General features: G+C 34.4%; 1 protein-coding gene across 1 annotated transcript in view; it reads right to left on the bottom strand.

Annotated features, from left to right (window-relative positions):
* LOC132218344 (sulfotransferase 1 family member D1) overlaps window positions 1-12,942 on the bottom strand; it is a 36,369-nt gene continuing 23,427 nt past the window's right edge. The window contains exons 5-8 of the mRNA XM_059669480.1: window positions 10,099-10,225; window positions 6,318-6,412; window positions 2,937-3,117; window positions 1-662 (exon numbers count right to left, since the gene is read on the bottom strand). Coding sequence (XP_059525463.1) covers window positions 550-662; window positions 2,937-3,117; window positions 6,318-6,412; window positions 10,099-10,225 — 516 coding nt within the window. The 3' untranslated portion in view covers window positions 1-549. The remainder of the gene's footprint in view (window positions 663-2,936; window positions 3,118-6,317; window positions 6,413-10,098; window positions 10,226-12,942) is intronic.

Raw genomic sequence — 12,942 nt, 5'->3', positions numbered from 1 at the left:
TCTTAATTGTTTTTGTTGTTTTAATTGAGAAATAATTGACATAAAACATTATATTAGTTTCAAGTATACAGCAAAGTAATTCACAGAGTTTTATATTGTAAAATGATCACAATAAATTCCTAGCTAACATTCATTACCATACATAGTTATCATTCTGATCATATAACAAAGATAAACTAAAACCTTTTAAGGGGATATTTTTGTTCTAATCACTCTATTTTGAAGACTCCCCTAAATATCTTCTTTGCAATTTCAAAGACCCAGAAGTTGGATTTAAAGAAATAAACCAGGTAAATTTATAGATTTCAAACTTTATTTTATTGTTTAATCTTTAAGAATAGTAAAAACATTGTGGGAAGTAATTAAAAATCACAGAGTACTAATTTTTGATATGGAGACTTTTAAATTCTTTGAATATTCTATTATAAACCACCATTATTAGTAAATAAGGAAATACCACATATAAAGCTTATTTCACTAAATGTTTAAAGAGATTTTTTTTCTAATTTAAGTGCCAGCTAAAGGGGTTGAACAAAGAGCAGGTATTTCTTAGATTTCTGAACGAAACTGCAATGTAGACCCTTTCATTTTCTTTTCATAATCTTCTTCAAATTTCTCATTTTGGGCTACAGTGAACTTATTCTTCCAGTCTCCTGAAATACCTGAAAGGAAACATATATGGTAAATTTGAGATTACTGTCAAATTTTTATCTAAGATGAATTCTAATTTGAATTATCATGCTTATATTTTTAAACCTTCAGAATGTCTTATCTACTCCAGAACTCCATTAATTACCTCCTGCTACCACTCCCAGACTCCTACACCTTCTTAGTTTTCCAAAAATTCCATGCATTTTCCCTGTATCTTATATGAAGAAAAAACCTTTTAAATAGCTTCAAGAAATGCCACTGGGAAAATATCCAACATATTCTCTTTGACTTCAGAAGATTTGTTAACAAAAGATACAGAAAATGTTTCAGTGCTTTTAAGACTCATTTTCCAATGTCAAATGTAATTTATTTTGAAAAGTTCCATGATCAAGTAAGATTGGGAAATCACAGGGTTAAATGTATTTAAGCATATGTCTTTATTATAGGTTGCTCAATCTTCAAAATACTAACTGTATTTAAAAAAGTTCAAAAGAAGAATACACACAGGACACAGCATGTGCAATAAATATGTGATAAAAAACAATGTCATTTCCATAGAATATCTCACAGGAGACACATCTAGAAGTTGAGTTTTAGATTTAAAAAATGGAAGAGAAGATGTCAAAGTAAATTTTTCAATCTGGCCTGGGATTTCTGAACTGTGGCATTTTATTTATATCTCCACTCTTAACATTTGAAGCCAGAGGATTCTTCGCTGGGGAGGATGTGGGGTTGCCCTATGCATTGTAGGATGTTTATCAGCATCCCTGGCCTCTGTTAGAAGCCAGTTATATACTCTTCTCATGACCATCAAAAATACCTCCACATGTTTCCAAATGTCTCCTGGGAGGCAAAATCATACATGCTTGAGAGTCAGATATCTCCAGCAAGACACCCATGGCATTCTTCCTAACCTTTTAAAATAAAAATCTCTAGAATACATCAAGATACATTATAATTAAAGTTACCTTTAACATTCCCTTTATAGGCTCTCTCCAAAACTGTCTCGGTGTGTATTATTCTCTCTCTCCTTCATGGTAAGGAGATTTTACATCTCTGAAAATTGGCAAGTGTCATGTGATTCATCTTTGCCTCACTAACTTTGGGCTTGCGTTTTTGATATGCTTTGGCCAATGAAATTTGAATATGTGCAATATATAGCAGATCTGAATTGAAGTTTTAAAAAGACATCGCAAGTTTCCACTACCCCTCTTGCAGTTCTTCTATACCATGGTAGTGGTTGTATCCCACAAACAAGCAGTTGTATCAGCCTGAGCTTCAGAAAGAGAAAACACAAGATGCTAAGCCAGTGATGGCGAACCTTTTGAGCTCAGCATGTCAGCATTTTGAAAATCCCTAACTTAACTCTGGTGCCGTGTCACATATAAAAATTTTTTAATATTTGCAACCATAGTAAAACAAAGACTTATATTTTTGATATTTATTTTATATATTTAAATGTCATTTAACAAAGAAAAATCAACCGAAAAAAATGAGGTGACACACGAGTCATAGGTTCGCCATCACTGGAAGCCCATGATAGCCAATAAACACTGATCAGACTGAAAAAGTGCTGAGCAGAACTGCAGCAGCCACAAATGACCAACATCCACCAACATTCAGTGAAAATTAAATATTGTGGTTTTAAGCCATTGAGATTCTTTGAGTTGTTTGTTTTATAACAAAGCTGACTAGCATGTACACAACTAACTAACAAATCTCTCTCTCTCTCTCTCTCTCTCTCTCTCTCTCTCATACACTCACATGCAATTCAATTCAACTCATATTTATCATTTATTAAAGAACTATTTTTGTGCAAGATGCTAGCTATACATTGAGTTCAATTCTGAGGATGCAATAATTTACCATAATCATAGCAGCAACCTCAAAGAGTTGATACTTTCCCTCATTAATTTAGTATGTGTAATATCATATAAGCTTTTTACCTACCACAGCAAAATTTCTAAGGAATGATGGGTACATATCTAGCTAATTCAGAAAAATAAAGGGCATTCTTCTGCTATAGCAATGGATACCAAGACTCATGCTTATTGATACATAGGCTCTTGAGTAAACATTTCTTATTAAAGACTTGTCTTATATGCTAATATTACAGCAATCATAGAGTTTCTTTGCCATAAATTACTTTCTCAAATGTTTTCAGTTTTCCTACATTTTTATCTCAATCTCTTTCCATTTCTTATAATATTGCTCTCATTAATCCACCTATATTCTCTTTAATGTGACTAACAACCACTACAGAAACTAGTATATGATGTCCTCACCTTTTCTCATGAAGGGCGACACAGAATGATCCATATCAAATGATGGTACAGTAGTATAATTTGCACAGGGATTCTGCTTCATTACATCAAAAGAACTATGATAGATGATTTTATTCACAGTTTCTTCTGGAAGGTTTTTATCTAGAAATTTCATCAACTTCTGAATTTCACGCTTTGGATTCTAAAAAATTATAAAGACAAATTATTTCACATAGATTTAGTCATGAAGTAGTTAAACACATTAAATTATGTTCTATATGTCAATGTGGTAGAGGAAATGATTTTATATTTTATCCATATTTTTCATTTTGCTTTCCCAAGTACATATCCTACTCTTGGTTGTATCTGCTAGAAGAATTTTTTTTTTCCAAAAAGTATAAAGAAAAAGACTGAATCAATTCAACTTTTTACATTAAAAACTAGAATTAACCTGTAGAATAAAAGATGTTAATAAAGCAAGTTACTATTATCATAAGATATAATTTTCAAAATCCCATAGGGTTTTTTTATAGCTAATATCAAGAATAGGTTACCTACTAAAAATTTTCGTAAGAATAAAATCTTTCTCAAACTCTTCAAAAAACAGAAGAGGCAGGGAACATTTCTAAAGTTATTTTATAAGGCTAGCATTACCCTGATACCAAAGACCAGGGCAGTACAAGAAAAGAAAATTAGATGCTAACATCCCTGATGAGCACAGATGCAAAATATTCCAACAAAATTCAATAGTACTTTTAAAGGAACATACACTATGATCAAGTGAGATTTTTTCCTGGGGTTCCAGGATGGTTCAACATCTGTAAATCAATCAAAGTGATGCACCACATTAACAAAATGAAAGATAAAAGCATATTATCTTCTCAATAGATGTAATTAAAAAACTCTCAACAAAATGGGTATAGAAGAAACGTATATATGACAGGTCTATACCTAGCATACTCAGTGGTGAAAAGCTGAAAGTGTTTTCTTTAAAACCAAGAATAATTGTTAACTATAGTTAATAATATTATATTGTATATTTGAAAATTGCTAAGAGAGTATATTTTAAGAGTTCTGATTACCAAAAAAAAAATTCAATTATGTGTGGTGATGAATGTCAACTAGACTTAATGTGGTGATAATTTCACAATATATACATATATTGAATCATTATGTTGTATACTTGAATCTAATATTATGTTATATGTAAATTTTATCTCAATAAAAATAACAGATTACTTATCTCAGAGAGTTCTTATATAGTGGGAAAAAAGGATACTCTTTTTATCTTTCACACCTACATAGATTTTTTGATAGTATGAGTACATTAAGAGAAAGTAAAATAAAATCCTGTTCATTTTCCAGCATAAGGAAAGATGGGGAGGAGAAAGAGGCAACAATGAAGAATAAAGAACCATTTGATGTATTTATTATGATTTCCCTTTTCTGTGCATCAAACTATACATAGGACAACATGTTAGATACAAATGAAAGAATGGCGTTCAGGCCAAAGAGTTTGTACCCTGCTATTCATTGGTGAGGTGACCTTGGTGGTACAAACCAAACTGAGGGAGAGAGTCATAATCTTAGTGACCTGGTAAGATCAGGCATAAGGGCAATCTGAAATTTAGCTTTCTGGAGCTACCCATCTCAATTCATGGAAACAGAAGTAGAGTTTCTGTAGTGGCTCTAAAATAATCTATTTCTTGTAGCTAAAGAACTAAATTTGCTGCAGATTAAACACACAACTTAATTATTCTAGTGGAGGAATTACAATGAAAGTTTAATTCCCAGTTGTGCCAAGTCCATGATGTGAAGGTTAAATGGAAGAGTGATAGGTAAGTGTCCACTGTTCAAGCTTGTAATGAGAATTTGGGGGTGATCTGATGACGCAAGGACTCTAGGACCCTTGAGTAACTTCGAACTTTTTTTCTGCCAGCAGATATAGATTTTCCTCCCATATTTGAAGAGATAAACTTCCTTTGCTAGAAGACTGGATTATGACCTCATTTGGGAATTTTCCTCCCAAGATAATGCCTATCCTCTTCAAGATCCACCCCAACCACTACTTATTGCTTCTAGACCCACAACTAGGGTAATAAATCACCATGATTCAGAGTCACAGGTAAAAAAAAGTGGTTTAAATAGGATTCACAAAAGTCAAAGAATTAGACTAAGGAGTCCAACAGAGGGGGTTACCTTAGCTGGGTAAGGTGTTTTGCCAAGAGATGGTAGAAGAGATTTCCCAAATAAGGGATTAATGGTAGTCATAATCATCTAAAGGAATTCAGAAAGATCTAAGGGACCAAGATGGGGCTGAGTCAAGGCACTGGATTCTGAGCAATTGAAGCAGATAAACCAGATAGTATATGGGGAGGGAGGTCAGTAGACATTGTTTCCAGGGATCTCAGCCCATCCTCATTCTTGTGATGTCTTATATAATTTACTCTTTGCTCCAGACACATAGGCTCCATGTTAAAGAAAAAAGAGAGCTGTAGACAAGCTATTCGAGAAACATTCAATTTAAAGAAATGTGCAACATTTCTTAAATAGATTGTGTAAACAATCAGATCAAAATAAATTTTTTATCAAATTAGGGAGTGAACTATATTCCATGCTAATAATCAGACAGAAGATGAGAAAAAAATCTAAAATAAATAAGGAAATTAAATTGTTTTCCCATATGTTTGCCACTTGGGGAAACAATCATAGATAAATTAAATTTGGTCTCTATGTTCAAGGAGCTTACATTAGAGAACAACAAAACATAAGTAAAGAAACATACATAAAATAATTACAAATGGTGGTGGATACTATTTAAAGAATAATAGCAGCAAAACAGAGTTTAATAGAAAATAATGAGGTAGATTATTTGACATTGTGGACATAAAAGAACTTTGTGGAGAAGTTACATTTAATTGAAGACATGAAGGATGAGAAGAAGTTAATCTGAAAAAAGTGAGAAGAAATATTTCAGGTAAGCTCACTTACAGAGAAAAGAAATAATGGCACCAGAAGATATTGGAGAGATAAACAGGAACTAAATATTCTGAAATTCATAAATTACAGTAATGACTATTTCTCACATAGGGATAGAAGCCATTGAGAGATTTGAAACCTTTTTCAAAGATGAAATATTTTTATTTAGGTTTCAAGATCATTCTTTCTAAATGGATAATAGATGCAAAATGAGATAGAACAAATAAATCAAGATAGTTGCCTGAACTAGAGTAGGAAGCAGTAGAGTTAGAAAGAGGTGGATTGCCTAAAAGATGAATTTTTCAAGTCAGAGTTAATAGTCATATTTATAGATCAAGAGGAAAGGAAAGTGTGATACAAAAAAAAAAAGGTGAAGCATAGGTTTCCTTAAAAAATAAAGAAGAAATTGTGGTTGTTTCTTACCTCTTTCATGTCTTCATAGAATAGGTAGAGGATACGATAATCTTTCCTTTTCTCCCACCAGCCTTTCACATGGTCATACCAAGAACCAAAAGCCACTACATTAAAAGATAAAATGTTTGCAACTTAAAACTATTTACATGAAGTCAAGAATTATTAAATTGTTAAACGTTACTCTAAGTGTAATTCAAAACAAAAGTGGTAAGGAATATATACTGCTTATTTACTAGTTCAAGAAAAAGATATGATAGTATAAGGGAACTATATCAAATCACCCTTGCTCTCACTGAATTTACCATCTACTTAGAATAAAATACTTCTATTATGGGACAAACTGTGTTCCCCAAAATTCTTCAGTTGAAGTCCTAAACATCAGTCAGTAGTTCAGAATATGACTGACTTTAGTCATGGGACCTTTAAAGAAGTAATTCAGTTAAAATGGTGTCATTCAGGGCGGACCCTAATCCAGATGACTATTCTCAAGCATTGAAATCTAATGGAATTTGCCTTTTGCTAAATTTCAGCTTTTTTTTCTGTCTTATTTATTTTTTCCACATGGGAATGTTTATCTTAATGTTTGTCCCACCATTATATTTTGGAAGAAGACTATCTGATTTCACAAGTTCACAGTTATGAATTTTATCCAGGGAGGATTTTGCAACCAAGGTACATGCTTCTGAGCGGATTCGAACCCGGGACTCTTCAGTACACAGGCCAATGCTCTACCCACTGAGCAAAAGCAGCTAGGGGTGATTTATATGATATTTAGATGAGATTTTAGACTCAGAATTGATGCTGGAATAGTTTAAAACTTTTGGGGTTTGAGGGATATAATGAATGCATTTTGAATGTGAGGACATAGATTTGGGGGACCCAGAAAGCAGAGTATTATGGCTGAATTGTGTCTAACCTGAAATTCATGTGTTGAAGTCTGAAGCCCAATACCTCTGAATCTATATATATATAAAAGGCTAATATGCTAAGTGTCCATTCACCCATCCAACTGGTCGCTAGGATGCACACTGACCACCAGGGAGCAAATGCTCAATGCATGAGCTGCTGAACTGCAGTGACTTGGCAGCGACAGTTCTCAGGTGACGTGCCCCAAAACCAGAGGAGGGAGCCTGATTCCTAGTGTAGCACATGATTTCACCTTCGGCTGTGGGTTATGTTGTTGCTGGGGCACTGTGGGCCCCGAATCTGGTTTACTGCACACTTGCATTTGCATTCCACACCCTGTACTACAGCAACTTTGCAGAGTGTCCTCTCGCACTCTGGGACCCCTCAAGGGATGTCAGAGAGCCAGTTTCAGCCCAATCCCCACAGGCCAGGCGGAGGGACCCCACCTGCCACAGGGACCCCACTCACTCAGCAGACTCAGGGGAGAGACTGCAGAAGGTTGGCTCCAGGGCGTGTCTAATTAATTTCCTTTCAATGTGCATGAATCAGTGTACCAGGTCACTAGTGTGACTATATTTGAAAATGGTGTCTTTACAGAGGTAAAGTTAAAATGAGCTCATTAAGATGTGGATCAAAATCAGTCTCACCAAAATGTGCCATTCTGGCATGCAGATTACATATTTCAAGCTAAAAATAATCAAGGCTCAGAGGCTCAGGAAGAAACTTTGGCCTTCCCCTTCATTGACTAAAAAAATTTAAGAGAGTGGACATGCTCCGGGAAGGGAGATATCATCATGGGATATTCCAGTTTAATTTGAATAAGGTATGGTGCAAGGAGGAGCCTGGCAAAGCCCATTTCCTCAAAATCCTTCATGTGTCTCATTGTTTCAAGATGGCCCATACACACTTGTTTACTAAAGATCTCCTTGTACATTTTTGCCTTACTTCCCTGGTTTCTCCTCCTTGATCCAGAATGACATATAGACCTCATATTGCCTTCCTGTCTTTGAAATTTTCATGCTTATGTGATTTCCCCATAATGCAAGTATTAAAACTTTTGTTAACCTGCCTTATGTTCATTCTGCCCGCCAGAAGAACTAAGAGGGAAATGGGAAAGTTTCCACATCCCTGACAGGTCTTGATCCAATATAACTGATCTCTTTGTAAGAGGAGATAATTATAACCCAGACATATACAGAGAGAAGACCATGTGAAGACACAGAGAAGATGGTTATCTACAAGACCATGAAAAGGGCCTCAGAAGAAACCATCATGAGGATACCTTGATCCTGAATTTTAGCTTCCAAAACTGTGGGAATATAAAGTTTTGTTGTTTAAGCCACTCAGTCTGTGGTACTTTGTGGCAGCCTTAGCAAATGAATACAACCTTTGGTAAATAAAATTAAAACTAGAAGAGCAAGATGGCAGGTAATAATACAGACAGTAAGTGGTACAGATGTTCATAGCAGAGGGGAAAAGGAAGAGAAAAGCATAGGGATGGAGAGATGAAGAAAGATCTGTGGTGGAAGTAGAGTGTATCTAGTTCTAAGAAGAGTTGGGCATTGATCGTAAGAATGAGTAGACATTCTATGAAAACAGAATAGTCCAAACAATGGCAAGAGTAAAAAAAAAAAAAAAATTGCAAGATGCCATTGAGATGTATTTGCTTTGAAAAGAGACTTGGAAAATGTTTATATGAAAATTAAAGTAGAGTTACTACCATGGGTATAAGTATGTTTTCCTGAAAGAGAAAATACACAGATAGAAAAGAAGAACCTTGAAGTTAAAATCTTCATTCAATAATTTTTAGTTTATAGAATTAAACTGAAGAAATGGTTAAGAAAAGAGAGTCCATTCATTTGCTAAGGCTGCCACAAAGATGAAGAAAAATAAATCCAGAGATAGAGAAGCATCAATCAGACCGTCAAACCTCAGAGGGAAGGTTAGGGGAGGGTGGGGGTAAGGGGAGAGATCAACCAAAGGGCTTGTATGCATGCATATAAGCCTAACCAATGGACACAGACAACAGGGGGACGAGGGTATGAGTGGGGGGGGGCAATGGGGTGATAAGGACACATATGTAATACCTTAAATCAATAAAGAAAACAAAACAACTTTACAAGCTTTCCTTTATTGCCAACTTGGTGTCCATATAGTTTGTATCAGTTTATCATCTCACCAACAATCCATGAGATGGCTTGGCTCCCCACACTCCCATCAACACAATGTGTTTATCTTTGTCAGTCTGATAGGTGAAATATGAATGGCATCTCATCATTTTAATTTACATTTCTCTTCTTATAAATATGGTTTCATATGTTTAAAGCTATTTGTATTTCCATTTCTATGTTCCATTTAATTGGATTATTGGTCAGTTTTTAATAGGAGTTTAAAACTAGGAGTTTGATTTTATCAATTTACAAAGCTCTGTATACATTAAGAAATTTAGTGTTTTTTTTTTTGTATTTCATGTGTTAAATATGCATTTGTACAGTTTGTTATTTCTATTTTTTGTTGATTTTTTTCTTCATGCAGACTTGAAAAGAACAGTCAAATTTGAATTTAAAAAAGAGAGTCCAAGAAATATGTATAAAATCAAAACAATACAATGACATACAGCAAGGCAGTAGTCACCAAGTACTAATGAAACAATGAGAGCAAGGGCTTAAAAACCTGTGTGTCATATATTTTCCAAAAGTCCTTACAGGGAAGAGATGGCTATGTATTCTTTTTCTTCTATTGTCTCCCTGATGCATTAGTAGAGTGCTGAGGGCATATTAGGTTTATAATAAATACAAAATTTATATCTGAACTTTATATAGCCTTGCAAAAATAAAGATTTTTCGTTATGAAACTCCATGATTAAAGTAAGAAGTGGACTCACCCTTCCCAGTCATGAATTTACCCAGAAACTCCTCCCAGGTACCAGGCTCTGGGTGCAATTTTGCCATTTGGTAGAAATAATAATAGGACACAGCCACATCTTTAGCATTCCGTGCCACATAGACCATCTGTGGAAAGAGATGATAAATCATAATTTTTTTATATTCTTTAAAAATGTGTAAACTTTTGATTACCTTGATGGAATGCCTATTTTTCTTTTTCTCATTTCCCGATCTGAGTGTGTGCAGATATATCCTGACATAGAATATTGATTAAATCCTAATTATTTTAACACAAAGTCTTCTCATTTCTCACACCTCAGGGTTCTCTTCAGCCTTTGAAAAGACATCTCTTGAAATATGGAATACCAAGTGAAATAAGAATTAAATATTAAATTAACAAAAATTAATATTATTCTAACATTTAGAATATTTTTCTGTATCATCACTTAGCAAAACTAATAAAAAACAGCAATTTTTAGACCTGAAAAAATGTCATATTTTTCACTAAAAATAAAATACTTTTGGGTAAACTCAGTCAATAAAGATGAAACATTATTCACTCTATCCATGTTTATAATGATTATAATGAAGAGGAAGGAGAATGAGTAGTAGTATGAGAAGAATAAGACCAAAAAAAACAGAGGAACATAATTATAAAGAATAAAATGGCAGTAAATACATACCTATAATAATCACTTTAAATGCAAATGGCTTAAATGCTCTAATGAAAAGACACAGGGTAGCTGAATGGATAAGAAATCAGGATCTATATATATGTTGTCTACAAAGGATCCACCTCATAATAAAGAAACACACAGACTAAAACTAAAGGGATGGAAAAAGATATTTCATGCAAAAGGTAATGTAATGGAGTAGTAATACATTTATCTGACAAAACGGACTTTAAAACAAAGGCTATAAAGACACAAGGAAAGTCACTGCATAATGATAAAGGAATCAATCTAACAAGAGGATATAACCATTGTACACATTTATAAACCCAACATAGGAGCACCTAAATATATAAAGCGTATTTTGATGGACTAAGGAAGAGATTGACAATAATACAGTCATAGTGGGGGATTTTAATACCCCACTGACATCAATGCATAAGTCTTCCAGACAGAAAATCAAGGAACAGCAGCCTTAGATGGCACACTAGACCAGATGGATTTAATTGATATCTGCAAAGCATATCACCCCAAAGCATCAGAATTGCAGTATATTCATAGAACATTTTACAAGATAGACCACATATTAGGAAATGCAATAAGTCTCAGTAAATTTAAGAAGACTGAAATCGTATCAAGCATCTTTTCTGACCATAGCAGTATGAAACTAGAAATCAACCACAAGAAAAAAACTGAAAACACACAAAGCAATGGAGGCTAAATAACATGTTACCAAGCACTTAATGGGTTAAAAATTCAATTAAAGAAAAATGAAAACATTCCTTGAAACATATAAAAAAGAAAACCCAACCTAAAACATATGAAGCACAGCTAAAGCAGTCCTGGAAGGGAAATTCATAGAGATACAGGCATATTTGAAACAAGAAACATCTCAAATAAACAATCTAATTTTACATTTAAATAAAGTAGAAAAAAAAAAACAAATTCCAAAATGAGTAGAAGAAAGGAAATAATAAAGATCAGAGAAGAAATAAACAAAATAGAGTCTAAAAAAAAGTACAAATCATCCATGGAAACAAGAGCTGGTTCTTTGAAAAGATGAACAAGATTGACAAACCTCTAATCAGACACATCCAAAAACAAAAAAGAGAAAGAGGACCCAAATAAATAAAATCAGAAATAAAAGAAGTAACAAATGACATAGAAATACAAAGGATTGCAAGAAAATATTACACACAACTGTATGCCAACCAAGTGGACAATCTGAACAAAATGGATTAATTCCTAGAAACATATAATCTTCCAAAACTGAATCAGGAAGAATCAGAAAATATGAATAGGCTGATTACAAATAAGGAAATTGAAGCAGTAATAATAATAATTAAAAAAAAAAAAACCTCCCGCCGAAACCGGTTTGGCTCAGTGGATAGAGCATCGGCCTGCGGACTGAAAGGTCCCAGGTTCGATTCCGGTCAAGGGCATGTACCTTGGTTGCGGGCACATCCCCAATGGGGAGTGTGCAGGAGGCAGCTGGTCGATGTTTCTCTCTCATCGATGTTTCTAACTCTCTATCTCTCTCCTTTCCTCTCTGTAAAAACTCAATAAAATATATTTAAAAACAAAACAAAACAAAAAAAACAAACAAACAAACAAAAAAAACCTCCCAAAAAACAAGTTCCTGGACTGGATGGCTTCACAGGTGAATTTTAACCAAAGAAAATTTGACATCTATCCTTCTCAAACTATTCCAAAAATCCAAGGGAAGACCCCCAGCTGCCCCTCTGCTGGCCTGCTCACCCCCAACTGACCTCCTGTGCTGGCTTGCTGGCCCCAAACTGCCCCCCCCCCGCCAGCCTGCTTACTCCCAACTGCCCCCCTCCCCTGCCAGGCTGATTGCCACTAACTGCCTCTGCCTCAGCCCCACCACCATGGCTTTGTCTGGAAGGATGTCCGGAAGGTCTCCTGGTCTAATTAGCATATTACTTTTTTATTAGTATAGATGTTTATAAATTGCAATGACACTGAATTCATGAATAAGCAGTTCTGGGGTATTTAAATACCTATTGTTTACAAGTGGACAGTGAAAGGATTTAGACAGAAAGGTATTTTAGAGAAGGGAAACCTGAGAGAATCTTATGGCTTGGGCACTGAGTATTAGAAATCCCTTAGCCATAGCAGTGAAATCCATTGGTATATTTTGATCTTTAATAT

This window comes from Myotis daubentonii, chromosome 1 (assembly GCF_963259705.1).
Source record: "Myotis daubentonii chromosome 1, mMyoDau2.1, whole genome shotgun sequence".
Lineage (NCBI taxonomy): Eukaryota > Metazoa > Chordata > Mammalia > Chiroptera > Vespertilionidae > Myotis > Myotis daubentonii.
This window is presented reverse-complemented; position numbering and strand designations above follow the sequence as displayed.